Source organism: Penicillium cataractarum (genome assembly GCF_028827025.1).
Source record: "Penicillium cataractarum strain IBT 29864 chromosome Unknown utg000009l, whole genome shotgun sequence".
In the NCBI taxonomy this organism is placed as follows: Eukaryota; Fungi; Ascomycota; class Eurotiomycetes; order Eurotiales; family Aspergillaceae; genus Penicillium; species Penicillium cataractarum.
The window spans coordinates 565985-593506 of record NW_026622745.1 but is presented as its reverse complement, the minus strand read 5'-3'; the positions used below and the strand labels follow the sequence as shown (position 1 = coordinate 593506).

The 27522-nt window shown below is 50.0% G+C and overlaps 13 protein-coding genes across 13 annotated transcripts; 6 read left to right on the top strand and 7 right to left on the bottom strand.

Annotated features, from left to right (window-relative positions):
- Nucleotides 1-179: 179 nt before the first annotated feature.
- On the bottom strand, nucleotides 180-1022 carry N7496_010870 (UPF0220 family protein; the record flags this gene model as incomplete). The annotated part of the gene is made up of 4 exons (XM_056703783.1): nucleotides 180-243; nucleotides 311-408; nucleotides 521-781; nucleotides 924-1022. The coding sequence occupies 4 exons, from the start codon at nucleotides 1020-1022 to the stop codon at nucleotides 180-182; spliced, it is 522 nt and encodes a 173-aa protein (XP_056549743.1).
- A 792-nt stretch (nucleotides 1023-1814) lies between these two features.
- Nucleotides 1815-2526, bottom strand: fes1 (Hsp70 nucleotide exchange factor FES1; the record flags this gene model as incomplete). Its single annotated transcript, XM_056703782.1, has 2 exons — nucleotides 1815-2057; nucleotides 2125-2526. 2 exons carry the CDS (start codon nucleotides 2524-2526, stop codon nucleotides 1815-1817), a joined length of 645 nt encoding a protein of 214 aa, XP_056549742.1.
- Nucleotides 2527-3901: 1375 nt separating this feature from the next.
- Nucleotides 3902-5843, top strand: act1 (actin ACT1; the record flags this gene model as incomplete). The annotated part of the gene is made up of 6 exons (XM_056703781.1): nucleotides 3902-3908; nucleotides 4084-4114; nucleotides 4344-4399; nucleotides 4617-4647; nucleotides 4783-5554; nucleotides 5613-5843. 6 exons carry the CDS (start codon nucleotides 3902-3904, stop codon nucleotides 5841-5843), a joined length of 1128 nt encoding a protein of 375 aa, XP_056549741.1.
- Nucleotides 5844-7539: 1696 nt separating this feature from the next.
- On the bottom strand, nucleotides 7540-10067 carry ade1 (bifunctional aminoimidazole ribotide synthase/glycinamide ribotide synthase; the record flags this gene model as incomplete). The annotated part of the gene is made up of 3 exons (XM_056703780.1): nucleotides 7540-9143; nucleotides 9196-9723; nucleotides 9791-10067. 3 exons carry the CDS (start codon nucleotides 10065-10067, stop codon nucleotides 7540-7542), a joined length of 2409 nt encoding a protein of 802 aa, XP_056549740.1.
- An 823-nt stretch (nucleotides 10068-10890) lies between these two features.
- On the top strand, nucleotides 10891-13270 carry N7496_010866 (Pet127 family protein; the record flags this gene model as incomplete). The annotated part of the gene is made up of 4 exons (XM_056703779.1): nucleotides 10891-11109; nucleotides 11180-11546; nucleotides 11600-11663; nucleotides 11701-13270. 4 exons carry the CDS (start codon nucleotides 10891-10893, stop codon nucleotides 13268-13270), a joined length of 2220 nt encoding a protein of 739 aa, XP_056549739.1.
- Nucleotides 13271-14008: 738 nt separating this feature from the next.
- Nucleotides 14009-14601, top strand: N7496_010865 (uncharacterized protein; the record flags this gene model as incomplete). Its single annotated transcript, XM_056703778.1, has 2 exons — nucleotides 14009-14316; nucleotides 14367-14601. 2 exons carry the CDS (start codon nucleotides 14009-14011, stop codon nucleotides 14599-14601), a joined length of 543 nt encoding a protein of 180 aa, XP_056549738.1.
- An 836-nt stretch (nucleotides 14602-15437) lies between these two features.
- N7496_010864 (uncharacterized protein) lies at nucleotides 15438-15761 on the bottom strand (the record flags this gene model as incomplete). Its single annotated transcript, XM_056703777.1, has 1 exon — nucleotides 15438-15761. One exon carries the CDS (start codon nucleotides 15759-15761, stop codon nucleotides 15438-15440), a length of 324 nt encoding a protein of 107 aa, XP_056549737.1.
- An 871-nt stretch (nucleotides 15762-16632) lies between these two features.
- Nucleotides 16633-16950, top strand: N7496_010863 (uncharacterized protein; the record flags this gene model as incomplete). Its single annotated transcript, XM_056703776.1, has 1 exon — nucleotides 16633-16950. The coding sequence occupies one exon, from the start codon at nucleotides 16633-16635 to the stop codon at nucleotides 16948-16950; it is 318 nt and encodes a 105-aa protein (XP_056549736.1).
- A 121-nt stretch (nucleotides 16951-17071) lies between these two features.
- On the bottom strand, nucleotides 17072-18869 carry N7496_010862 (uncharacterized protein; the record flags this gene model as incomplete). Its single annotated transcript, XM_056703775.1, has 5 exons — nucleotides 17072-17524; nucleotides 17576-17709; nucleotides 17765-18214; nucleotides 18276-18490; nucleotides 18541-18869. 5 exons carry the CDS (start codon nucleotides 18867-18869, stop codon nucleotides 17072-17074), a joined length of 1581 nt encoding a protein of 526 aa, XP_056549735.1.
- Nucleotides 18870-19325: 456 nt separating this feature from the next.
- Nucleotides 19326-20834, top strand: N7496_010861 (transcriptional regulator family TF; the record flags this gene model as incomplete). Its single annotated transcript, XM_056703774.1, has 3 exons — nucleotides 19326-19438; nucleotides 19714-19775; nucleotides 19831-20834. The coding sequence occupies 3 exons, from the start codon at nucleotides 19326-19328 to the stop codon at nucleotides 20832-20834; spliced, it is 1179 nt and encodes a 392-aa protein (XP_056549734.1).
- Nucleotides 20835-21050: 216 nt separating this feature from the next.
- Nucleotides 21051-21575, bottom strand: N7496_010860 (2,4'-dihydroxyacetophenone dioxygenase family protein; the record flags this gene model as incomplete). Its single annotated transcript, XM_056703773.1, has 1 exon — nucleotides 21051-21575. The coding sequence occupies one exon, from the start codon at nucleotides 21573-21575 to the stop codon at nucleotides 21051-21053; it is 525 nt and encodes a 174-aa protein (XP_056549733.1).
- A 511-nt stretch (nucleotides 21576-22086) lies between these two features.
- Nucleotides 22087-23571, top strand: N7496_010859 (uncharacterized protein; the record flags this gene model as incomplete). Its single annotated transcript, XM_056703772.1, has 4 exons — nucleotides 22087-22167; nucleotides 22188-22838; nucleotides 22900-23094; nucleotides 23149-23571. 4 exons carry the CDS (start codon nucleotides 22087-22089, stop codon nucleotides 23569-23571), a joined length of 1350 nt encoding a protein of 449 aa, XP_056549732.1.
- Nucleotides 23572-23909: 338 nt separating this feature from the next.
- On the bottom strand, nucleotides 23910-24740 carry N7496_010858 (A4/G1 family peptidase; the record flags this gene model as incomplete). The annotated part of the gene is made up of 1 exon (XM_056703771.1): nucleotides 23910-24740. The coding sequence occupies one exon, from the start codon at nucleotides 24738-24740 to the stop codon at nucleotides 23910-23912; it is 831 nt and encodes a 276-aa protein (XP_056549731.1).
- Between the last annotated feature and the right edge of the window lie 2782 nt (nucleotides 24741-27522).

The following is a 27522-nucleotide window of genomic DNA, read 5'->3' as shown; positions in this document are numbered from 1 at the left end:
CCCAGCCGGAGATGACGAATTCCAAAAAGCTAAACACAAATCATCATATCAACGCATAAAATACAAGCCACATCACGAGCGCAAAATAGGTATATCGAGTCCAGTCAATTCAAATCAAGTCCAATCAATTCGAGTCACTTCAGCATTGGATAATCCGGCGCAGTCGAAAAGCCCTAACCTCACAGCGCAAGGTTATAAGTGTAATCATCCTCGATATTCTGAGAAACCCAAAGCACGACAGAGCTGCAAAATATTGTTAGCCAAAAACACCCCGAGAACCCCCAGAGTCAACGTCCCGAATAAAACACACCTCAGCATAACAAGACCGTTAGCCACCACATTCGCGATACCAAAGTACAGCGTCTGAATCGGATAATCTTTCACAAGGTACTTAAGCACCATAACCGTCTGCGCCGAGAACAATGATTAGCAGTGCTCGTCAATCCCCCCTCGAGCCGCCTTCAAAATGGAAATAAATCCACTATCCCCTATCCACTGGGAGGAAGTTTATAACACATACCACACTCCCCGCCAAACCACCCGCCAAAAGCGCAAATCCCAAAAACAACACAAACCGCGCCTTCCACGCAACCCCGCCCCCGCTGTAACTAAAGCTGTCGGCCTGCAGCCTGGACTTCTCGATCGAGTTGATAACTAGCATGCCCAGCGCGGAGCAGATACCCGGGATCCAGTCGACGAATTTGATGTGCACGTCTGAGCCGTTGCGGGCGCTGTGCGAGAAGGATGCTACGTCGATGAGGAAGAAGAAGCCTGCTGCGAACTGTGGGGGGAGGAGGAAGGTTGTTAGTATTAGGCAGTATTGTGGTATAGGGGGTATAGGAGGGGGAGAGGGTATAATCGGCGCATTGGAGGGTGTTGGGGTTGGTGTAGGCATGGTTCGGGGTTGGGGTGAGGGTACGTACCAAGGCGCCGGAGGTGTAGACTCCTGCGTTGCGGACGGCGGAGTTGTTGAGCCATTCGGGCTTCGAGAACCGGAAGAGCCGGTTGCTGGAGACGTCCATGATGTTCGTGTATGTCTGGGTTTGATGGGCGTGCTCAGTGCTTGGGGTGTGGTGAGCTTCGGTGCCGATGACGATGCGTCCTGGGGGTGCGGAGAAATGTCGGGCCGGGGGTTGGTCGAGAGTGTGGAGGGTGAAGCACTCGACTTGTATGGTAGGTCGGGGATGTATGGTTGAGTAGTGGGGTATGATTTTAATTAGATAAACTATTTCAGGGTCACTTGTCTTTTAGGTTTGTGTTGAATGGGTGGTTGTAGTAGATTCGTGGTTGTAGGCAGTTATCGTGATGGTCGCAGGCAGCGAAGTATATATCGGATGCCAAGCTATGGCTTGAGATCTACGAGTGTAAGTACGCGTACTACGATTTAGGTAATTCTCTTTCTCAACAGTGGATATTTTCTTGAATTTCTTGGTTTATGCATTGCATTAATTGAAATCGTGGGACATGTAGTCCAGGGTATATACATATCAGATCAAATCACTTTTCTGCTGAGGTTGGAGTGGCTTCAAAAGCGATGCAACCCTGCACCATACCAGCGAGACAATAATCATGTGATTGATAGAGTCATCTTGAACATAGATGACTCGTGGAGGAGAAGGAACGAGGACAGGTCTGGTGACTGGAGGCCCGTCTCGCTCTTCATCAATGTATGGGCGGAGCAGGTGCACGTCAGGCTGGAGCCTCCATACACGGATGATCAATCAGGCCTGGTACACTTCAATTCACCGCGCAGAGGTCATACAACCTCTTACGATGGCCGTACTGAGGAAACTTAAGGTCTCATTAGTCACCTCTCACGCCGAGTCGACAGGGTGGGCACGGAGCTTGTCCATAATAGCATCAACAACCTCCATGTCACCAGCATCACTCTTATCGGTAGGATATCCCTCAGGAAGGACCTTGACCAGTTCATTCATAGCAGGCTGGTAATTGCGCACCGCCGACGAAAGCGCATAAATAGACTTCTTGCGCGCAGCGGGGTTAGGATCGGCCGTGGCCATAGAGACCAGGGCAGGAATACCGTTCAAAACGACAAACTAGACATCAACCAAATTAGCACATATCCAAACTCTCGGGGACTCATCCAGATCACGCTGTACATACCCTATCCTGAGCCTTCTCATTATTCTGCACCGCCGTCCCAATACACCAAGCCGCCATCCGACGCATATCCGCCTCCTCGTGCTTCAACAACTGCACCAGGGGCGTCCACAAGCCCAACGGCTCGAGGTTATTCGCATTGTCGATTCCCTCGATGAGTTGCTCAAAGTTGTCAAAGGCGATCATCTTGTTCTCCAAATCGGACTCGTCAGAGTGGAGTACTTCCATGGCGGCTTTCATTAAGTCTGCATCCGAGGGACCGCCCATGAGCGCGTTGATCATGTCCGGTGTCAGGGTGCGAGAGGCTTCTTCGGCGCTGGGAGGGGCTGTCACGGTGCCGTCGGCGTTTTTTTGTTCGGAGTTGGTGACGCTCCATTTGAGGAGCTTGTTCATTGTGGGATCCATGGTGGGAGTGGGTGTGTGTAGATGGGATGTGTGGTGTAGGAGGAGGAGGAGGAGGGGGTTGTTTCCGCTCTTGTTAAGGGTGTGTTTGTACGAGAGGCAAGGGAAAATTGTTTCGATCTATGAAATCCTGATAATATGAAGCCCGTGATGCGACTGCTTATCTAATCTGACCTTGAATCTGGACGATTCGTGCGGCGCCTAGTAGGTTCGATCATGTGACTAGACTTCCCTTGGATGCATAATGTCATGTGACTTGATCTCACCCCTCCAACCACGTGACTTGCCACTCACCGTCTCGCACACGGGGAAATGGCGGTAACTGGAACCACGCTTGAACCATGTTTCTTGGAATGGCGCTTGCGTAAGACCCTTGTTAGAACAGTACGGAGTACTTTGTATAATCATACCCATCTTGTAGATATTTATCGCTAGACTATAGACAGAAGTTTCAATGGCATAGTCTCATACTCTGAAATAGTGGGACGCCTCGTATCCGCGTAAGGTTTACTTGTGGTATGCTATACGACAAAGAAGTATGTGGGTTGCCAATCCGTACGTACGGAGTACGTACCAAGTAAGTACCGTTCGAGGCTTGGGGCAGTGCTGTGGCCAGCGGATATGGAGGGGTTCTATACTTAGAAGTGACCTTCCAGCCAGACAAGACACCGCTGGCTTGGAACGGAGTAAATGACACTGACTCCTCCGTCCCTGGTCCCCCGCCACATGAAAGACTGTATGAATGTCGGAGCCTGGTTTTGGAGCATAAGCCCTGGCCTCGTGGACTACGTAGTCTATACAGTGAGTTTCCCGGATAGAATGTAAAAGGTTATCGTGATGATGATCGTGGTGGATGCCACTAGGCAGATATCCATGTCAATGGATGTCAATCCCCCAGTAATAAGGGTCTAGAGGCTCTTGAATTGTTCTCTGGCGCAGAGTTGCGCAGGGTATACGCAATGCAGATTAGGTGGTGTAGGAAGGAGGCGTGCCATTGGGGGTGGTAGGCAGAGCCATAACGAGTGGTAAAAGATGTCTGCCTTGGAAGGGAGAACGATTGCATAAATAGGGTCAGATACAGAAAAGAGAATGATGATAAGCGGTTCATATTGATCAGCCTAATCCAGGTCAGAAACTAACTTAGTTGTACTAGAACTCTAGAGTCAAGACTCGCTTTGGACTAGAGCGGGACTCCAATCACAAACCAGCCAAACCCATCGGGCCCCTCTCCACCTTCTTCTCCCTCTTCCCTCCTTCTCTCCCTTTCCCCCCCCCCTACACTCTTAACAAGTACTCCATACACACAACTCACCCTCCCCCTCCCTCCCCCTTCTTTTCTTCTCCTCTCCCACTTTAATCTACATCCATCTCAGTCACAATGGAAGGTATGTTCATTCTCCTATTCTTCCTCCTCCATCCCTCTGTGGTTAATCCCGTTGTGGCCACCTCAGCGCCTTCACCCCCTCAGAGCTGTCTGGGGAGGACCGCTGAAGCTGACGTGATGACCGTTGGACCTAACTTCGAATTTGGAATCATGCTAATTCATCATCTCATCTATAGAGGAAGTCGCTGCTCTCGTCATTGACAATGGGTACGTGATGAAACTTGGGTTGATGCCTGTGAGAGCTGGTCTGGCTGTGTTTGGGTTCCTCGTCAACCGCCCCGGTCGCGCGGTCCCGATTCCATCATCTTACCCCCTATCCCACCACCACGACCACCGAGGAATCCCAATCGCCCGTCCAGACCACTCGCAGCATCAATATCCACTCTATTGTTCCCGGTTTCGATGGAAGAATCTCTTACTGATGCGTTGTTTGTAGCTCGGGTATGTGCAAGGCCGGTTTCGCCGGTGACGATGCCCCTCGAGCTGTCTTCCGTAAGTCCCAACCAAATTCCCTCTTCCCCCCCCCCCACACACAAGTTTCCTTATGATGGCAATCTGTCTCCCCCTCCTCCTGGGCAAATTATCCCCCGCCAACCCTTGCGTCGGCTTTTGCGGTCAAGCTGGGGTTGGTCGGAAAATTTGTCGCCTGTTAACTTTTTGGACCGAGACATCGATCGGGAAAAAAATCAATACTGACCAAAATGAATAGCCTCCATTGTCGGTCGTCCCCGTCACCATGGGTAAATATCTCCTCCCCTGAATTTCGATCTTTTCTGGTCTTGATCAGCCTCATATTGCTTGATGCGCTGGTCGCAAGAACCCCAAAATCTCCCTCCCCTCAATGGACATTCCTCCAACTAACGCAATGCTCCCAGTATCATGATTGGTATGGGTCAGAAGGACTCCTACGTCGGTGATGAGGCACAGTCCAAGCGTGGTATCCTTACCCTCCGCTACCCCATTGAGCACGGTGTCGTCACCAACTGGGACGACATGGAGAAGATCTGGCACCACACTTTCTACAACGAGCTCCGTGTGGCCCCCGAGGAGCACCCCATCCTCTTGACTGAGGCTCCTATCAACCCCAAGTCCAACCGTGAGAAGATGACCCAGATTGTCTTCGAGACCTTCAACGCCCCCGCCTTCTACGTCTCCATCCAGGCCGTCCTCTCCCTGTACGCCTCCGGTCGTACCACTGGTATCGTTCTCGACTCCGGTGATGGTGTTACCCACGTTGTCCCCATCTACGAGGGTTTCTCCCTCCCCCACGCCATCTCCCGTATCGACATGGCTGGTCGTGACTTGACCGACTACCTGATGAAGATCCTGGCTGAGCGCGGTTACACCTTCTCCACCACTGCCGAGCGTGAAATCGTCCGTGACATCAAGGAGAAGCTCTGCTACGTCGCTCTCGACTTTGAGCAGGAGATCCAGACCGCTTCCCAGAGCTCCAGCCTTGAGAAGTCCTATGAGCTGCCCGACGGACAGGTCATCACCATTGGTAACGAGCGCTTCCGTGCTCCCGAGGCTCTGTTCCAGCCCAACGTTCTGGGTCTTGAGTCTGGCGGTATCCACGTCACCACCTTCAACTCCATCATGAAGTGTGATGTTGATGTCCGTAAGGATCTGTACGGCAACATTGTCATGGTATGTTATTCCATCTTGTATTATCTAATGACTCAATTACTGATTTCTCCCCCTCTAGTCTGGTGGTACCACCATGTACCCCGGTATCTCCGACCGTATGCAGAAGGAGATCACTGCTCTTGCTCCTTCTTCCATGAAGGTCAAGATCATCGCTCCCCCCGAGCGCAAGTACTCCGTCTGGATCGGTGGTTCCATTCTCGCCTCTCTGTCCACCTTCCAGCAGATGTGGATCTCCAAGCAGGAGTACGACGAGAGCGGTCCCTCGATCGTTCACCGCAAGTGCTTCTAAGCTTCTTTCTCTCTTTGTTCGAAGCTTTGATCGTCGCTCGTACTTTCCTGGTGTATCAAAAGGCAGGATGGAGGCACTGGTGGATCGCAAGCGTTGTTGGACTCGCATTATCAAGCGGATAGCCTGAAAATGGAAATTCTTCGATTTTAGTGGAATAGAGTCGGTCGTTTTGGATAGTTTCCCAAACTCTTTTTTGTTCATTCGCTTTTTCTTGCGTGATATGCTTCCTGAGTGTCTTTCCCTTCCCCCTTTCTATCTTCGTTCCACTTTTCTAGTTCCTGCAAAGTTCTAGGTCATCGACGATTTGTATCCGTTGAATATTCTTCGTATTCGTAATGAAATTTCTGTCCCGGTCACGCCCTCGTTAAATAACGCTCTGCGCTACAACTTGAAAGCAAATTAGTACATGCAAAATTGACATTCGTGCCAGTGCTAAATTGGAATCGCTGTCTTCGCTGAGGTATGTGTTGGCTGCGAAGGTAGGCTGGTTTAGTTTGGACTGGATGGTGAATTGGACTTGGACTTGGACTTCGACTTGGGAGTAGTTAGAGGCTGGTGAAGAAAGAAGAATCTCTATTTTCCAGGCAGTATAGTCGGGAAATACACCGTTATGACTGGGATAATTTGTTTGAGGGCTCACAGGATACTGGACTTCTATATGACAGCGTTACTACTGAGAGCCAGAGCTGGGGAAGCAAAGCACTGCCAGGTATTCTGAGAAATGGTTCTATGATGATACTCAAGTATGGTTATCGTTTGGATGCGTGTATGGGATAGGAGTGAGATTTAGAATGTAGTTAACGTAATCCAATGATTGAAGGAGGAGAGGAGGGGAAGGGGGAGACTGTGTAGCAAGACCAGAAGGGACTTCTAGTGAATTGTTTGGAGGATTGAGGATGTCTTCGAGGACTCGGTATTATATGGTTCTAAGCTACATGCTATTCTGTAGAATTAGGTGGAAATCGTAGCAGAAAGTGTCCCGCAGTGAGTATTTATGAAGGTTAGTTGGTGGTGAGATGGTTTATGTTAGGGTCTAATAGCCCCTGTCCCTGCAGCTCCCGGAGAGAGTGTAATGAAACCGCATTTATACAGGAGAGCTCTTGCAGGGTTGTACTACGATGTCAGTTCGTCTGCTATGGTTGTATAATTCTTGGGCGAATCCATCGAGTTGAGAATTTCTTTCTAGGCTAAATCCTTCGTGGATGTCGTTTTGAGTTTCTTTAGCACCCAAGATATTACAGTGGAATCTTTTCCAGAGATGATTGAAAGGACATGAAGGAGGAGGGGAAAGAAGAGGAGATAGACAGGGTGAATACTGACTAGGTAAACATGGGTAGGGATTCATTGGGTACATTACTATTGTAGACTAACTCAAGGCGGGATGTGCAGAATTGATGTACATGCCAGGAGTATGCATTATGTACATGTACATCCCCGTCGAGGCGAAGAGAGAGAGAGAGAACAGAGGCGGATAATTCTAGTAAAACTTCAATTCTTGACAGTATATAAGTGTATGTATCATTTCATCCATAATACAGGATATTCAGCATCATTCATTCCAGGACCACAAGTCCCAATTTTGTGTCTCCAGACCAACAAAAACGTAACCAAGAAAAAAAGTGTCATAACAAATCAACGACCATCGCAAAAATTTTCAAATCAGGGAAAAAGACTTCCCTCCTCTCTCTCGGACAAATCATGCGCTCCACGACTCCAGGCCGCTGAGCACGCAGCCCTCCTCACCCTGGGCACGGGCACGCAGCTCACCGATAGTGTAGACAGTCTCACCGGCAGCCTCGAAGCTCTGGCGAACCTCCGCCGCGGCGGAAGCCTCAACGGCAATGACCATGCCAACACCGCAGTTGAATGCGCGGGCCATCTCCACCGGGGAGACGTTACCGGCACGCTGCAGCCACTGGAAGACGGAAGGCTGGGCCCAGGAGCTGACGTCGACGGCGGCGGTAAGAGTCGAGGGCAGCATGCGGGGGATGTTCTCGGTGAGGCCACCGCCGGTGATGTGAGCCAGACCCTTGATGGCGGTCGAGTGGGCCTTCAGAGCGGCCAGGATGGACTTGACGTAGATGCGGGTGGGGGTGAGCAGGGCACGGCCCAGGGAGAGCTGCTCGGTCTGACCGGGCATGGTGAAGGGGGCGGGGTCGGCGAAGTCCAGGCCGGTGCGCTCGACGATCTTGCGCACCAGGGAGTAACCGTTAGAGTGCGGGCCGGACGAGCCAAGGGCCAGAAGCACGTCGCCGGAGCGCATGGCGTCGGTGTGAGGCAGGATCTGGCGGGCGTAAGCACCGCTGGTGTTGATGGCACCAACAGCCGCACCGACGGCGTCGTAGGTGTCGTCGATGAACAGACCGGGCATCTCGGCGGTCTCACCACCGATCAGGGCACAGCCGGCTTGCACACAGCCGTCGGCAACACCGGTGACGAACGCGGTGGCGGTAGGGACGTCCAAGTGGCCGCAGGAGTAGCAGTCAAGGAAGAAGAGGGGCTCGGCACCCTGGACAACGAGGTCGTTGACGTTCATGGCAACCAGATCGATACCAACGGTGTCGTGGATACCGACAGTGTGGGCAATCTTGAGCTTGGTACCAACACCATCGATGGCACCAATCAGAGTGGGCGAGTCGGCGTGGTACTCAGGGTTGGCGGCAGCCAAAGAGAAGAGACCACCGAAGCCGCCGATGACGGCGTCAGTGCCGGGGCGCTTGGTGCGTCCGACGGAGGCCTTGATGCGGTTAACCAGCTCGTTACCGGCATCGATGGAGACACCAGCAGCGGCGTAGGTCAGAGAGGTGTCGGCAGTCTGGCGGAAGGCGCGGTGGGCGATATCCTTGCGGAAGAACATGTCCTCGAAGTGAATGGTGGCGATGCCCTCGTAGCTCTTGGACACGGCCTCCTCAAGGGTGGCAGCGGTGGCGGTGGCAGCAATCACACGGCCACCGGAGGTCTGCAGCTCATCGCCAGACAGGGTGGTACCGGCGTGGAAGATCAGGGAGCCCGCAGGAGTGGGATCCAAAGTGATGGGCTTGCCCTTGGCGTAGGAGCCGGGGTAACCGCCAGCAACGGCGACAACGGTGGTGGAGTAGTTGGGCTCGACCTTGATAGAGACACCGTCAAGGTAGTGCTCGGTACAGGCGACCATGATCTGGGCCAGATCGGTGTCTTCGCTGAGCAGAGGCAGAAGGGTCTGGGTCTCGGGGTCACCACCCCGGACGTTGTATTCGAGGACCTTGGGACCGGTCTTGGTCATCATGAGACCGGTGAAGAGGATACCAACGAAGGGGAAACCTAAAACCATATTAGAGTAATGCTTTAGGGTTCAAACTGAGGTAGAACATACCGTCTCTCCGCATGCCGTCGATGGAAGGCTGAATGATAGTGCGGTCAATCTCGTCACGGACCTCCTTGGGCGCAATGCGCGTAGGGGCGTAGCAGCCCATGCCACCAGTGTTGGGGCCCTTGTCACCATCGAAGATGCGCTTGTGGTCCTGCGCGGGGGGCAGGGAGTAGATAGTGTAGCCGTCGCTGAAGGTGAGGATGCTCAGCTCGTCACCCTCCAGATACTCCTCGATGACGACCTCGTCACCAGCGGTGCCGAACTGGTGGTCGAGCATCATCTCCTTGAGTGCCTGGTGCGCCTTCTCCTTGGTAGTAGGGATAACGACACCCTTACCAGCGGCAAGACCAGAGGCCTTGATCACAACGTTGTGGGAGACGGAGTCGAGGTAGCTGCGGGCGGACTCATAGTCGGAGAAGTTTCCAAAGGCAGCAGTGGGGATGTTGTGACGCTGCATGAAGTCCTTGGAGAAGGTCTTGGAGCCCTCCATGCGGGCGGCAGCCTTGGAGGGACCGAAGCACTTGATGCCGACTATAGAGAGTAGGAAAATGCCTCAGCAATCAATTGTACAATGATGGTTGAGCCTTCTTCGACTTACCGGCTTGGAAGTATCCCTGGATACCGTCGACGAGGGGGGCCTCGGGACCGGGCACAACGAGGTTCACGCCATTCTTCTGCGCGAAAGCCACGAGGCCGGGGTAATCGTCACCCTTGACATTGGCGTTGGTGATCTTGCTGGAACCCCGACCAGTACCGCCATTTCCGGGAGCGACATAGACGATGTCGACGAGGGGCGACTGGCTCAGCTTCCAAGCATAAGCATGCTCACGGCCACCATTGCCGACAACCAGGACGCGCAATTGTTCTTGAGCCATTGTATAAGCAGTGTCTCGAGCGACTGTGATAAAGTTAGCGATTGTGGGAGCCCACCGCGGGGTATATGCCCCTCCTCCGATGAATTGGGTTGAGAGGTATGGAATTGACTGGTTGAGGACGGAAAATAGAGGCAATGGAAGTAATTGGGAATTTGGAGAGTTCAGATATACTCACCTCGCCGAGAGAGACCTGAGAAACAACTGCAGGAAGAGTGGATGAAGATCGTAAGGTTCTCGCCGTGCTGGGTAACTTTTTTTCTGCCGGCGGCGGTGTTTCTCCGGAGTCGGACCCGGTATGACTCTTCCTACGAAGTACCTACATACGAGATGGAGACCCATTTGACTCGAGCCACTAGACTTCGGCAGTTTCAAAAATACTTGTCAATTTGCTATAGATGGGTATTTTGACCTTTTAATTATAACTACCATGATGTCGTATAAACAATTTGAAACCTATTCTGGTACTTCAAAAGCCTTCGCTCGCCCAAAGTACCTTGATATAGTTGTCTGCGTGACCTCTTTCCGTCTATAGAGATTTTTAAGAACCGGGTTTACTCAATTGAAATGTACCATATATTTCCATTCCAATATTTCAATGCAATTATGTCTTCATCCAAAAGCTCGATCTATGCTTTAACTCGCAGTAAAGTATATTTTCAGTCGGTGCCTGAGGTGGCGATCATCAAAGCGGTATCACGGGGCAGAAAAAACACCTGGCGCGCGAGGCAATCAATACCATCTTTTGTCCAAGTCCCGTCGTGTCGTGTATCTCCGGGCATTGCTCTTTTTTTCTCCCCTTATTTCTTTCAAATTCGTGGTCCGTATGTTTCGGGCCTCACTCCGGTCTGTATCAGACCCTCTCCGCGACCATGTCTGCTTTTCTTGCTTAGCGCGCCGATTCGCCGCGCCGACGAATCTGCGGCGATTCCACCGCATACCTGCGCTCCGAGCCCAGTTCAGCAGTGAGAATGGAGGAAGTACCGCAGCTGACGTGCCGGCTGCGCCGTCGATGCCACATTGGGAGCAGGATTCGTCTAGCAAGGTATGCCATCATTGATTTCCGCAGCATGTTATTGGCAATAGACCAAAACTGACAAAACCTCGATTCGAAGATCCCTGAACAAGCCGAACAAGCCAATCAAGAGTTTGCAGACGAATCACTACCCGATACTTTGCCATCAGACGCTGCGCACCTTCAAAACCAACAGGCTGCCACAAGGAGAGCGAGGCGTACAGCAAGACAACGGGACAAGCGGCGATCAAAGGAAAATGAAAAGTCGGACGAAGGAGAGACGAAAAATGGATCAGACTCCACGAGCAAACGAAAGGCTGCGATTCAAAAAGTGAACCAAATCCTAGACGAGAAGGCTTCGCCAAAGAGGGGACCGAGGGGACCAAAAGGCAAACTCTCCCACGTCGCAAACTTCGTCAACGAGAAGCATACTGGAGTGGTCGACTCCGAGGCCGATGCTCTGAAAGGTGAGATGTTTCTCCCAGAAATTGAGTGGGGAGCTTTGACTAACATATTCAAGCCTTGGATATTCCCATGGCCCCTGTGCCTGGTCTTTCCTTTGGTCTCGATCGAGTCCTGTTCAAGTAAGTTACCCATACATCCCTGTTTTCCCCTTTACAGCTCTAACAACGAGACTAGTCCTGGTGTCTACCAACTAAGAGATCCTCGTTCGCGCGTCTACAATTTCGATCCCTATCTTGGCCAGATCATGCCTGTCACGGAATTCGACTTCAACGCCCTAAAGGAATACATCACCTCATCGAAAGATGACACCCTCCGGAATCATGCGATCAAGCAAAAGAAGAAATACAGTGGATCATCTTCTAGTATGACTTCTGTCCTTTCCCAATTCCACTATCTCCTTTCTGCTTGGAGAGGCATCGACACCCGCACCCTGTCCCAGGGTTTCCCAGACAAGCTTCGGTCCTTTACTCGCCTCCTTCGATCGCCGGCTGCCATGTTCTTGCACTATCAGGATGGGGTGTATGCTATCGATGCGGACAAGGAGTTTGACTCGGCCAATATCCTGATGAACCTTGGAAAGTCGATGGAGAAGCTTCTTACCATGCCCAAGGAGGACTTTGAACGCTACCGACGATCAAGTGAGAACAAGATCACGTACGAGGAAGAGCAGGCAATTCCCGAATCGTACCACTACTCTACTTACGGTGATTTCATCATGCGATCTCAGTTGGATGCCTATGATCCACGTCTCCCCGGAACCGGCATGTTTGACCTGAAGACTCGCGCTGTGGTTTCGATTCGCATGGATGCTAAGAACTTTGAGCATGGCCTTGGCTACGAGATTAAGACCCGGTTCGGCGACTTTGAGTCGTACGAACGCGAATTCTACGACATGATTCGCGCGGCTTTTCTCAAGTACTCTCTTCAGGTTCGCATCGGCCGTATGGACGGTATCTTTGTCGCATTCCACAACGTCGAGCGCATCTTTGGATTCCAGTACGTCAGTCTGCCTGAGATGGACCAGACTCTGCACGGAACATCGGACACCGCGCTGGGTGACAAGGAATTTGAGCTCAGCCTGGGGCTGTGGAATGAAATTCTGAACAAGGCAACGGAGAAGTATCCAGAGCAGTCTCTTCGTTTCCACTTTGAGACTCGTGACGCTGTGACCCCATTCATGTACATTTTCGTCGAGCCCGTCACGAAGGAGGAGATTCACGCCATTCAAAACTCCAAGAAGGCCGAGATCGATGCCTACCAGCAACGCCTCCTGAACCTCAAGCCTAGCGAAGATGACAGCGACCTTGATGCCCCTCAAGTTGAAGAGACGGCAGAGACCTCCGCTGCCGAGGCTGAGGAAGAGGAAGCTGCACCCAAGGGCGAGCTGATGGCTATGGCCTTGACGATCCGGAACAAGGTCAATGGCGAGTATGTCGACCGACCGACGGAAGGATTCAATGCCCATGACAAGTGGCAGGTTGAGTACGAGCTGAGCGAGTTGTCGCCCGCACAGGGCCACGTCCTCTACAAGATGTGCAAGACTCGTCGGATGAGGGGACTTGAGGGCCGAGGCGAGGACGAGCTCGAAGTTGCGAGCAACGTCTATATCCGCCGACTGCGGCAGATCAGCAAGGAAGGACGCAAGCACCGTGAGCGTGAGAACCAGCTTGATAAGGAGCTTGGTATTGTTCTCTTGGAGGACGGTGTGAAGGATGGAGAGAAATAAGGCTGTCTCTCATTTCGAGCGATGGACTTTCCCCCTTTTTTCGAAATGGACTCATCCCTGTTTGAATACTTGGATGTTTCCCTTTCCTGTATATTACTAGATGTGATTCCCCGTTCTGTATTTTGGTTTTGGGACTCGTTAACTTTGCACTGGATGGCGAAGGATGACTATCCAACAATACATACATGGCGTATTCTGGCGTTTAAATGAACTCCTGCCTTTGTCTACTCTAGCATACTCTGCCTTGGCGTTCGTTGTAGAGAGGGTATAGGCGATCCTCGCTCCTCGTCCCCATCTGGCTGAGGTAGTTATCTCGACCAATAAAGACGATCCTTGTCATCAAGGACAGGCTTTCACTTCAGTGGAAGCAAGGATGCTCCATGCTTACCGTCCTTAGTATTTTCTGTGACCCTTTGCTTCTAAAGGGGCATAGCCCGTAGTCTACCATCTACCCCGTTCAACCATCCCTAACTCTACCTAACGATAGAATCCTCCCGTGATGCCTGTCATGACTTATGAAAGGAATGGTAAGAGAAAACCCAAACAGGACTAGTAGCTGACGAAAATGCATAAGCAGTGAACTGTTTCCATGGTAAAATATCTCAAAGTTATCCAATCCTTGAGGCCGCGAGCCGTTTAGGATGCGGCTTGATATTTTCGCACCCGACTTCACCTATTAATTTTCCCGGTAGATCCCTTCACCTTTCACAACTCATTTTACTACCCCCTTGGAACAATATGGAGAGGAAGATACCATCACGTTACCACGAGCTTTACCGGCTCCACAGGTTTATGGATAAAACTACTTTGAAGTATCTTTCTATTGAGAAACTTCATGAACTGGGGATCGAAGCTACGCAGGTTGAGCTCCTGAAAGGTGACAAACTTCAATTTAACCCTAGTTTTTTCGAGCCTCAGCATCATAATCTTCATCAGACATATCCTCTGCTGGATAAGACCAAGAAAATTCTCTGGCAGGAGCCCGGCGAATTTGTGGCTTGGATCAAACACGAGCTAAAGAATAAGCCAGTCACGGAATTCCATATGTGAGCAGACTCCCGTACGGCATTGTGGACTACGCTGACGATCGATCAAGCAAGAGCCTTCTGATCGCCCAGGATCATGAAGAGATGTTTCTCTGCGTCGCACAATATGACGAGGACTACGTGAAGTTCCTCACCGATTGCGACGACTTGATCGACGGTTTCTTGGAGATTCAAGAATATGGACCGTGGTTCATTCACAGCGCAACACACATGGAGGAGCTGGCCACTTTTATCTACTCATATTGCCAGGCTGTCACCGATCATATCAATAAGAGTGACTCATGAGCAACTAAAAGTGGAAGAAGAAAAAGGACCTTGAGCTGCGAATCGGGTTGACATGGGCTACGAATCGGTAGTCAAATTCACCTGCATACGTTACCTCTGGTCCTTTATAATTAATAAAAGATTGATTTTTCTCAAAGGAAACTTTGGCTCTTCTATAAGAACTGTAGACTGTAGAAAGACTGATATTTGTGTACATCCAACAATACCTGAAACGCATCAGCGCATGAGCTACCTAGGTCGGAGTTCATAAAGATGATGCGGGTTGGCATCTTTTTAAATACGGAGGATCATGTCTCTCGGAGTTTCTAGAGAACAAGAATGTTGGAAAGTCAATCAGAGGCAATTTCGTGGTAGGCGGTATCATGTGTGTTTTAATGATGCTGCAATACCATATAAATCGCAACATCGCCCTTGGACAAACCCCAGAGCAAGTGTAACAAGAAACAATAACCCTCCACCACACTGCAGGCCTTCTGGCCGGTTCCAGAGCAGCCTCCGCCCCCACAACACTCCCACATCACTCCAACGACACTCCAACAACACTCTAACAACACTCTAACAACACTCCAACAACACCTCCATCATCACCACCATCATCACCACCACGGGCCTCTGGCCGGTTCCAGGGCAGCCAAAAGTACAGGTTGACGGCTGTACTAGGATAAAAGGGAAGAGAAATTTGAAGAGAAAGAAAAAGATTCAAGTCGTCCGGCCATTCTCCGGGGCAGACTTGGGGCAGCCGAGAGGAGGGTTGCCCTCTTGGCCAGTTGCTGCGGCAGCCCGAGCTCGTGATTCCCGCCATTGAAGGAATTCTTGATAGTCCGCCGGATCAATGCCTACGGCAGGCCAGGGCGAGGGAAGGTAAGGCGGGGGTAGTGTGCGTGGAGCCACAGGTGTAGGTGGAGGTTGTCTTCGTCTATGGGTTGGACGCTGGCGAGGGCAGCTCCAACGAGGATGATTGGCAGCGGGGCCACACCGAGGACACCGAACACGGCATTCGCCAAGATGGCGCTTGCGGCAGACTGAGCAGGGCGGGTGGCAATCGCCAATGTGCCTTTCGGCACAATGCAGACAGGCTGGGAGGCATTCCCCAATGTGCCGTCGATTGCACTGCAGGCAGCGCAGGACGGGAGCAGAGCGTCGGGGATCTTCAGGCTCATCGCTCGGACGTTTTTCGCCACGGTTAATCCAATATGTCAGTATCAGCGAGCCATAAGACTTTGATCAGTGTAGGACGTATCTAGATGAGGGATGAGGGATGAGAGATATAGGTGATGGGAGTGTGAGATGAATATGGGAGTGCTCGGGGGACGATGTGATATGATTTTGAGATGAGATTCAGGGATCTCGAGATGAGTAAGTACTCACTTTGGATTCATCTTGGCTGGGTTGAAAGAGGGAAGAAGAAGAGAAAAAGAGGGAGGATGGGGGAAATGGCTTTCACTACGGGTTGTTAGTATTAGATTTCTTAAAAGGGCAGGAACTCTACAATGGGAAAGTTGTTGTTGGATGTATACGGGGAAAACTATGCAGTAGCGGAAGGAGCCTTATTCTTAAGGAATTAGAACATCAAAACCTCCTGGTATAAGAGTATATCATAAATGATTGGGAAATACTTTTTAAAAGACTCTTTAAAGGAGCATTCGTTAAATCTAGATATCTGCTCCAAGCCAGACAACCAGGCACCGGATATATCTGGTGTCCTATTATGAGGGCCTACATCGGCCCGCCTCTGATATGGTTGTTGCAGGACACCTTTTCCCCTGGAAATATGAACAAGCCAATATGGATACGATCTTTGGCGAACAGGCTGAACCCGAGCTTTTTTTCGACACTCAACGGGCTACTTCTTGCTCAACATATCGAGAAAGTCTTTGATAACGGCAAAATGGCGATTGTTCCATATATTTCTGAAAGAACATACAAACATCTCAGAAACAAAAATTGGTGGAACAACTATTCCGTGATCTTCCTATCTAGGGTGTTCTCAACAACAGCCACGGAACGCCCTTTCTCGAGCCCTGGGCGACCATGTACGTCAATTCCATACGGGATGGAAGATTTGGCGATGCTGTATGGGTGCGCTACCATATATATGGAGATGTGGAAAATGGTATGGTCGGTGGCTCAAACAATATGACAATACTCGATGTTCGTAATGAAGATGCCCTGTCTTATCGCGTGCATTCACTGGAGGAATCCTTCAAGGCTTTGCTATTTCATGCAAAGGCTAGTAGTGCAGATGGGCCTGCCGATGTTATTGAGGTTAACAATAACCTAGATGAGCGTATCATTGCTCAGTTCAAGGCTCAAGAAGAGGCTCAGCTTGAAAATGAAGCCGGAATGTGAACGGAGCTTCCGTTTATAGCCATGGGAGAGGGGAAAATTGTTTCCCGTATTTTAGTTTTTAATTCTCGTGTCCCTTCTCACGAATGGACATCGACCCGACAAAGCTATCGAATATATATATTTACTTCTTCTTTGCCATATCCTCCTCAGAATACACCTGTGCATCAGTGTTGACTTCCTGTCCTTCATCTACCTGATACGTCGCCTGACTTGGATCTTCGTTCGGCATCCGTGGCCCAAGATACTTGCCCTTCTTTGAAAAGAAATAAAGTACAAAAACAGTGAACGTGAGACCCATCGAGACAACAGACACATAATTCATGTTCTCCTTGGTCACTGGCATCTCAACCGGGAAGAAACAGAGAATGTCAAGGAGGACGACCCATAGCACAGAGACAAGGTTGATGGCAAACCCAAATCGGCCGAGCGAGAAGGGTCTTTCAGGTAAGATATGACGCCCACGCCATAGAAGAATAGCCTGGGGTAAAGCACAGGATGTTTGAAGGAAAATAATGGCGGCGCCGACCATTGCAGAGAAGGCTGTCGACGAGCCAAGGAAAATCAGGCCGTATAGCTTGTACTCTTGGTCAGACATACTCGAATTCTGTGAGATAAAAAGACTTACAGAAACAACTGTGCCAGTTAGGCAAAGTGCATTTAGTGGGATTTGGAATTGAGTGTTGACAGTTGCCCAAACTCGACTGAATGGGAGCATATCATCTCGCGAAACAGCCCAGATTGTTCTAGAGCATGTGGTACCTAAAAATAAAGATTTAGTAACCTAGAGCCATCTCCCATGAGGCCATCAACTTACCATTCCCAACGGTACACCCGAAAAAGCAAAATGCAAACAAAGCCAATAGGACGGACGAGGCTGCTTTGGAACCGGTACTTTGGTAGTAAATCTCAATTAGAGGGACACCCGACGGCGAGTTCAGCACTGCATCGATATCGGTGATGGCGTTCATGCAAGCGGCAGCAAAGGGAAACGCGGTAACTAGGCCCATGAGGACCGGGTATAAGATGACCTTGGGTGTATTCCGGGTTGGATCATGAATTTCCTCGCAGATGTGTGCCCCACAATCTGTTCCAAGAAATGCGTACACGGCATTGCTGATTGCCAATAAAAAGGCGAATCCCTCACTTTTCCATCCAGTCCCGTTAGTGGCATCGCCGAAAGTCCACTTAGGAGCGGCGTGATTGTTTCGACTGCAGACGAAGAGTGTGATAGTCGTCGTGGTGAGAGTAGCGCATGCTACGATAACTAAATAGACGTATAAGGTTAGACTTCGCATTGACCAAGGACTACGGCGTGTATTGCTTACAGTTGAAACGATTGTAAAGAGGAAGCAGCTGTGAACCCCATGTATTGAGTGCGACGGCGAGCCACACAATGCCAGCATAGACAAGCCATTGTTGCCAGTTCTGGATCTCATAATCCGGGTACCAGAGAACCACGATCGACAAAATTAAAGATGCAATGAAGTTGCAGGCTGCACCACTGGCTAGCCACCATCCCAAAATACTTAGCCAGCCGTTCCTGTATAATAAGTTAGCATCGACAGCCATGTAAACGTTGTGAGCACGCACATATAAGACGCAAAGGCTCGCCATTCTTTGGATGAAAGACAGAATGCCCAGTAGTACTGGGCCCCAGCGACAGGATACGCCGATGCCAATTCGGCAACACCGGCTGAAAGGATTGCTGTCATTAGAGCGGCCACTGGAAGCGACCATATAGTGCCTGCTGCGGAGGCTTCCTGCAGAGAGATACCAATTGACGAGCCAGTACCTGACCAGGTGCACGTTAGACTGAATGAGAGAGCAACAAGACTGAATGTTGAGAACTGCCGGGGCATTTCACGGCGATACCCACGGGCTTCAAGATCCAAGTCATCTTGGTATTCGAGTGACTTCATGGTTTTAGATCGTGCTTTATCTTAGCAAAAGGACCTGATGTTGTACTACAATATCATATAGGGTGATCCCAGGTTTATAAACCCCATTCAACTTGTATAAGGAGCCCATCAAGGTCAAGAAAGATTCTAAGAATCACTATATTTACTTTGACGTTTGTCGAATCGACCATCAGAACAAGCCAAACCCCTATCTATCCCCTTACCCCAACAATCCATTATATCGGGTGACAATCCGGCATCAATGATTGGCCGGTGTTTGCGCGCCGTTACCGCTTGCTCGTTGATTGGTCTGGTTATGTCCCAAACCCTTCTCCACATATCGCCTTCCCCGCATGTCTGATAACGGTTCCTGGGAACTGCCTTTTCCCGTGCTCATTCTGCGCCGTTAGCGCCGGTGTTATTTGATCTTCTGCGTCCCGGTGCATTGCGTCGTACCCATATGCAATGTCTATCATCATGTCTACAACAGAGGCTGCTATTGTCCCCGCATCTGAGCGAATTGCCCCTCGGATCGTGAAGAGGCGCGGGACCACTCGAGAGCGCACGGGATGTCTGACATGCCGGCAGAGGTGAGTGGACGATTTTACCCCCTTCTCGTTGCTCCAAATATTCAACATGGGCTTATTTATTCTAGGAAAAAGAGATGCGATCTTGGCCAGCCTGTATGCAAAGGATGTATGCGATTGAACTATATGTGTCGGTGGGAGGACCTTCGGATGGTCGGTGACAACAATGCATCTGGATCGCCACAGCAAATCAATCAAGCAGAGAGTGTCCCATTTCTGCTCCTACAGAGCCCTGATCCAATTTTATTTTGGGTTGATGAGCACTCTGATTGTGCTAGCCCCTCTAGTCGCCGCCATTTTCTCCGCTATTACACGCAGACGTTTGCTATGATCCTCACGAGTAATATCGAGAACAATTGTTTCTTATCTGGTGGGTCTTGAGCGTCGCTTCGTAGAATTCTACTCCGGCGTTACTGATATCATTTCCACAGTATTCCTCCCCATGGCTATGCATAGCCCCTCCCTCCTAACCTCGCTAATCGCTTGGTCCTCTTCCCATTTGTCATTACGTGACCCGTCGTTCGAACAGGTCGCCATACGGAATCGATGTGCCGCTCTACATGACCTGCGAGAGGCTTTAGATTCCAAGAATACCAATATGGAAATCACTCTTGCCATGTCATTGGTCTTGTGCTCGTTGGAGAGCATAATGGCCGATAACGGTCATGCTTGGTACCTCCATCTCGTAGGAGCTGCTAGGATCATTGCCTCTAATTTCAATTCCCTTGAGGTACTCGAAGAGTCACATCGGATTTCGCAACGCATGATTCAAAAGTTTGAAGATGCGTATGCAGGCCGTTGGTTACTCCGCAACTTTGCATATCGCGATATTGTCATGTCCGTTGCGCGGGATCGAGCGCCCCTGCTTAGCTCTTATCACTTTTTGCAGCTAGATGAGCCTCGACTACCTGACTCGCATTTTGGGCTTGCGTCAGAGATTTTGGAGATTCTTGCTCTCATCAGCACACTTCGGGAGCAAGTAAAATCTTTGCTTTTCGCAAATGCAGCGGGGCGTGAATCTGATGTGGGTGAAATTGATGATCCCCAGCCATCTATTCAGCTATCCGAGTTGACGGACAAGTTTACTTCACTCGAGGCTGGCCTTATGGACTGGGAGTGTCCTTTATCTCCAGATATGTCCCTGCGGCTACTGGCTGAGTCTTATCGCAGCTCAGCTCTGATTCATTTGTATCGTGTCATGCGCCAGGCCTTTCAGAATAAGGCGAACGAGCTGTCAACGAAGATAACCACCCAGGTTGCAGTGATCGTGACTAGTGTCGAGCAGATGCCAATGCGCTGTCTTCCAGAGTGCACGCTGCTCTTCCCGCTCTTTTTAGCAGGAGGGAAGCTACGCAAGACTCACATATCAAGTCAATTCGAAAACGGATGCTTGATATGATTCAGTCGCGGGGTTTTCGCAATGTGGAAGTGGCGCTGTCTGTTTTGGAAAAGCTCTGGAGATTGAAAATTGTGCGGAAATCGGAGGAGACCTCTGCTCAAATCGACTGGCTTGATATTGTACAACAGGATGGGATCTATCTTTCTTTGTCCTGAGACCCATTGCATCGTCTTCTCTTTCTTAAGTGTATACGAGGTGAACATAATGCCACTAAATCTACCGCACAAACTGATCTGCAAAGTCCGCGCCCAGACCGACCTCTTCATAATGCTTTCTGGCCGCCTCTAGCTTGCTGAAAACATCCTCAATCCCCAACGCCTTGCCGTCCACATCCACGTAGATATATGCGCCCGTCACATGGAACAATGTGACCATTTCTTGAACTCCGTCGGGTACCTCCAAGGTATGAATGTCTCCAGGGGGCTCGAAGGCGTATCCGCCCTCCTCAGCCCACCAAGGGTGCTCAAGGTAGTGCCACCGGCCGCGTAGCACTGTGGCGTGAACAGGTCCCGTGTGTCGGTGGCGCGATAAAATGCCGCTCTTCCTAACGCGCAGGATGTTCACGAAATAGCCGTGCGACACATTGAAGCACAGCGGGCGGAACCACACGTCCTTGGCCTGGGGAACCCAGAGTCGTTCGTCGCATTCCAAGTTGAGAACATCGGTGACCACTAAATCTTCGGGGACTTTTGGCAGCTTAGGGCCCCGATAGGGTGCGTTGGAGAGATCGCCCTTCTCCATCTTGATTACTAGGCGGTTAGTGTTATGGATATGTTCATCTGGAATTGTATTCTTACCTCGGATAAAATGGCTAGGTGGTGGTGTAAGATATTGTAAAAATTTATTCAACCGAATTCTGAGTTCCTCGCGCTTTATATACAGAGTTTAGATGGTTTTTAATCTGCCGGCGTCAACGGCGGCGAAGCCGATCGATTGGAGACATGAACCGTCTCCACAGTCATGACTGAGCTTTGTCCCTTCTCCAACTTTCACGGATTACAGTTCAGGGGGGCTACAAACTGCGCCAATTATTATTAAACCCCTCTGTGCTCTGGCCGAATACCCCAACTTTCAATCTGGATCCTTTCCATGCGGCTGGTTTTGATTTACGTACTCGGCGTCAACGGCGGCCTACTCTGATTTCGGTATTTGATTGCAGTATTTTATCTGGAGAACTGTATAAAAAGTCCATGTTCTGATTCGACCTCCCTGTTTCTGGATTGAAAATGATCCAGCACTTCGCCCTTCCAAAATGACCGACGAGTTTGTTGACCGTTCCCACATCCTGCACCGGGCTTTCTCTGAGCGACCCGCCAAGATAGTTGGAGGGAGGGTATTAACCTCATTCTGGAGAATGGCAAGAAAGTAATCGATGCCAGTTGTGGCCCTTCAGTGTCCTGTCTCGGTCACTCGCAGCCCGAAGTCTTCGACGCTATCACAAGTCACCTCAAGAATGACATTGCTTATGTCTACTCTGGCTCTCCTTACACTAACGGCGCGACCGAGGAGCTTGCCGATATACTTCTCGCTGATAAGCCCGGTGGCTTGTCCAAAGCGATTTTTGTTAACTCGGGCAGCGAGGCGACTGATGCGGCTCTTAAGCTAGCTGTGCAGTATTGGCACGAAAGAGGCCAGCCTCAGCGGACACACTTTATTTCTCGGAAACAGAGCTATCATGGCAACACTATTGGTGCTCTATGTGTCTCGGGTCATGCGTCACGGAGAGAATTCTATAAGGACTTTTTGTCATCCAATGTCTCCTTTTTGGATCCTTGCTACGCATACCGTATGAAAGGCGAGCACGAATCGGACCAAGAGTTCGCTCAACGTTTGGCTCACCAATTCGAGAATGAGGTGTTACGTGTTGGCCCTGATCGGGTTGCAGGCTTCATTGCTGAGACTGTTAGTGGCACCACTTTGGGCTGCCTACCCGCCGTGCCTGGTTATTTTAAGGCTATTCGGGATATCTGCGATAAATATGAGATTTTGTTAATTCTGGACGAGGTAAGAGGCAATTTATACTCGAGAGTATTTTCTGTGGTACTTTAACTAACGATTATCCCAGATTATTTGTGGCATGGGCAAGACAGGCACCATGCATGCCTGGGAGCAAGAGGGTATACGCGGCCCCGATATTCAGACCATCGGCAAGGCGCTAGGTGGAGGCTTCGTTCCCCTGTCCGGTGTTTTACTTCACCAGAAGATATTCGACGCTTTATCTGCAGGCTCTGGTGGTCTCGCACATGGTCACACGTTCCAGGTCGGTTACCGAAGAATCGAAAGTTGATGCTCAGGACTAAATCTGTTGTTTTAGGCCCACCCGCTGGCATGTGCTGCCGCCGTCGCGACCCAAAAGATCATTAAGCGCGATAATCTGATTGAACGAGTGGCACAGATGGGCCACAAGCTTGGAAAGTTACTATCTGAGGAGATTGGCCCTCTTCCGCTAGTTGGCGATATCCGTGGCCGTGGTCTGTTCTGGGCTGTTGAGTTTGTACTGGACAAGAATTCCAAGACGGCTTTCTCGCCCAAGGATAACTTTTGTGGCAAGGTTGTGAAGAACGCCCTCAGCTCGGGGTTGAATATACTTGGAAACCTGGGCCACACTGGTGAGTACCAGGTTGATCACGTCTTGGTCTGCCCACCTTACATCACGACGGACGCCGAACTTGAGAATATTGTCTCAATTCTTAAAGCTGCTGTTTTAGAGACGAGCCACCCATTCGTTGAAGGGTGAAGCCCCATTGGACCCGCCAATAGCAAGACCAATTTAGTGCACTCTTTTGGTATGCCAATCGAGGCCACGACCCGGCAGAACTTTCAGTATAGCAGAAGTTCCTCTAAAAATATAGCAATGTCTCATCGTGTGAATGATCTAGCTAGTCACTATCCATGGTATGTACATGGGTGATAAAATCGTGATATCTCGGATACACATCGCTTGATTCAACTTGCCAATATCAGAAGACTATACTCTCTGCCCCTGCCATAGCCCCTCTTTTCATCAATATATGCCCGAATCTCCATATCCTGTGTAAATGGTGATTGTCTTGTATTACCTCGGCGAGTCAAATCCTAGACGTAGCTCACTGTGACACTGTTGGAGGTGACGGAGCTAGAGGTGAGAACTTTGTTGTTCTGCTTGATGTCGATGAGAGTAGCACCAGAAGGTCCAACCGTGGAGCCACTATCGGTCGCCTGGGCCCCAGTAAATGTGACAGTGCCAAAGTTGGCAAAGTTCACGAGAGAGCCACCAGACTCAAAGTCCTCAACAATCCACTCAGCATTAACCTCGCCAAGGCTACCCTGGGTGCTGCCAGAGGAGAATGTGTGGGAGACAGTCTTGCCAGTGGTAACATTCTCGATAACCGCAGTACCGGAGGACTTGGAAGCAGCAGTCACGGTGACCTTGATGACATCTCCAGCAGAGATCGCAATGCCAGTGAAGTCGTAGGCGTAATCGGGGTACCACTCGTACCAGGCATCGTAGCTAACCTTGCCATTGGTGATAGTGAAGTCGATACCAGTCTGTAGGATGGCGTTGCCCCAGGTGTCGCCGTCAATACCGACCCAAGCAGAGGCGGAGTATGTTCCACTGCTACTGCTGCCACTGGGTACCTTGGGGGTGGGGACCGTGAATTGGCCAGTGACTGCAGTATAACCGGAGCCAATTAGAACGGCGCCAGCCCAGTTGGAGCTGTACTCCACGTGGGCGGTCTCATTGAGATGCAGAACCTCGTGGCTATCGGGCTTATACGGAGGGTTGCCATGATGCTCTGTCACACCGGACTCTGCGCGAGCCAAACGCCGGGCTTCATAGCGGGCTTGACGCTTAGCAGTCAGAGGTGCAGCAAAAGCAGCAGTCGCAAGAAGCGTGGTGCTAATAATCGCCAGGGAGAACTTCATGATGAAGACTGAATTGGGTTTCTAGGGGAAAGGGGCTTGTTTTGAAAGATGGTTGTAAAAGGCGAAGTGAATGTTCTTCGATGATGAAGCAGAAAAAGTCAACAGGCAAGTAGAGCAGCTTTTATACCCGTCCTCATGTGCCTTTGCCGAAGCATGTATGACCTTGAAGACCCGAATAGGCTCAATTCCTCAGACTCCTGCTTCATTGCGAGCTATTTTCGATGCAACATCAATATCAGTGCCAGCATTGCCATACGTTATTTATGATAGAAGAAGTGCACTAGAATGGCGAATGCGTGACACCGTCGGAGACCGAAATAGAAGGTCACCAGCCTAGATCGCGCGATGCGCTAGCCGAATTTCTGCAGATTTGATTTGGTAAATGACTTGGTTTCACTCACGGGTAGTAGGAATGCCAAGATCACGGCGCTATCATGTTCCATCCATCATATACAGACAGTAATACTATTGAAAGGTTTTAAAAGAGCCATTAAAAGACCCGAGGCCCTTGGGTGGGAAATTTGCTTGAGCGGAACACACATAGGCACGCAAGAAAACAACGTTAAAACGGGGTTTATGGAGGGAACATTGCAGTTATGAAGCAAAATTGTAGACACGGCGATAAAAAAACTGGTCAAGTCAGTTTACAGACAGGGCGAGCAGACTTGCTGGCGGAGCAGGACAGTGATGGGCAAGGTCAAACTAGCCCCGCAAGGGCTCAAGGTGCCGTGGGCATATCGCGCCTTTTGCAAGAGGCCCGAGTATCCAAGCCACTACCTTAGTCTAGAGGTATATTCGCGACGGCAGCGTGTGTATCCAACCCTCGTACTCGTTAACCTGGCCCTGCATCCGCCACCGGTAGCCATATTGTAATATTGTCCAATCCGAACAGAGGTCCAATAGCCCTGCAGAAAGGCGCAATCCGGATCTCCGACTTCTCCGCACGTTAAAAGTGAGGAAAGTCTAGGTTTAGGGCGCCGGGAAGTCCCCGAATGGCGATATGCAAGCTACAGATGGTTATCTCTCGATGAGCTAGCACTAAAAAAGCAGCGACCGGCCGTTTAGGACGGAAATTGGAAGTGATTGTCGAAAGACAATTCTCATGCAATGTTACTGTGGCGTACAGGCTAACAGGGTGACTATAAGCTTCCGATTGCAGGATGAACCAAGCTTTTGACGTGCAAATGTGCCGGGCGGGGTTAAGTCATTTCCTACAACTGAGAATAGCATTTCTAATGTGAAATAATATGAATGATTTTTCAGGTGACCTGAGTGTGAAAAAAGGTAATACCACGCAGATTATTTGGTCATTCGAGTGGCCATGGCCTTCCGGGGCTTCTTGTCAAACTAACGCCCAACACGGGCCTCCAGGAAAGGAAAACCAAGTGAAGAAGGCGCCAAGCGCCAAGACGCGGTAGCTTGGACAAAGCTTACTATGTAGCCATTTGTGCCGAGCCAAGAGGCAAGGCGTAACTAGAATAAACTTGGCTCGGGGGCGCTAACTATCTTTGAAAATATACCCGAGTCACCCCTAATGCGTCGAGGTCTGGCGATGTGGACTTGCTCAAAGCACAATGCCTTAAATCCACCCAATTATTGTATAGCCGAGGAGATCAAGTATGCAAAATATACCATGTGGTCATTCTGAAATCGTCACGGGCCGGAGTCTACAGCCCTGTAGAGAAGGGCCTTATGTCACAGTGAGCAGCTGTGTTGTGATATATGTTACACCTCACGCAAGGCAGACACACTACCTTAACAAAATAGGCTTAATGATTAGATGGCTTAGGAGCGTTAGTCACTCGTAACATTTTTGTGTCCTCATTTCAGATCTTATTTCATCTCGTATGGAATGCCTGGCCACTAGAGAAGAGAGTATCCATAGATTCTAGATCGGAGGCTTAGTTAATACTTCCTTATTGAGTAAGCATTCGCTCCTCTCGCCTCGTAGGGCGCCTTCTACGGTAGGCACATGCATGGCAAGCCGCTTAATAAACCTCGTTGACACATCCATGGATTGCCGTCTATAGTGGAGGTTTAATATGGTCACATTAGCGTCTTTGTATCCCGATGATTTAAAGCCAGAAGGTAGCCTGCTATACTGATATTCCATCCACTTTTGTTTGTGTGCTGAAGTTGAACGCTATTTAGGCGATGCGGCAGGTAGCTAGTGGGAAAACGGATCAGCTTCTCCGTTCTATATTGTAGGTTTGGTAGGTGGTCTAGAGTAAAGTTTTCTGTAATATGTATGTAGTCACTACTAAGGATTCTTGACCTTTCCATCAGAGTGTCCACTTATTTAGGCCTCTCTGTGCAGGGCAGGCAAACAAGAGTCTTACACCGAGGCGGGGGTGGGGATAGAAACAGGACCAGCAAAATGTTAGGCATAATGGCATATCTCTGGGGAACTCAGGATCCACTCGAATTCCGTGGAACACCAAACACAGAAACGATTGAAAAAAATCTGAACACATATATGTTCATATTTTACCTCCCTTTTCATAAACCCGCATATTATTTGATCTTATCGTGTCTTTCATGGTAATACAGAGTTTGAAAGTCACGATCCCCGCTGTCCCTAGGTTTGGAGTAATACTTTCCCGCCCTTCTTCCAATTTAGGGGAATGAATGCACACGCAATTTACGTCTCCACTCCCCATGTCTCATAGCTTCTAAAGAACGTCAAACCTTACGTAATTCCTCTATCAATTTTGAAAGCCCAGAATTGTAAAATCTACACGCAATTTCGGCAATTTCGTGCTTCTTCTAGGCGTAAAAGGCT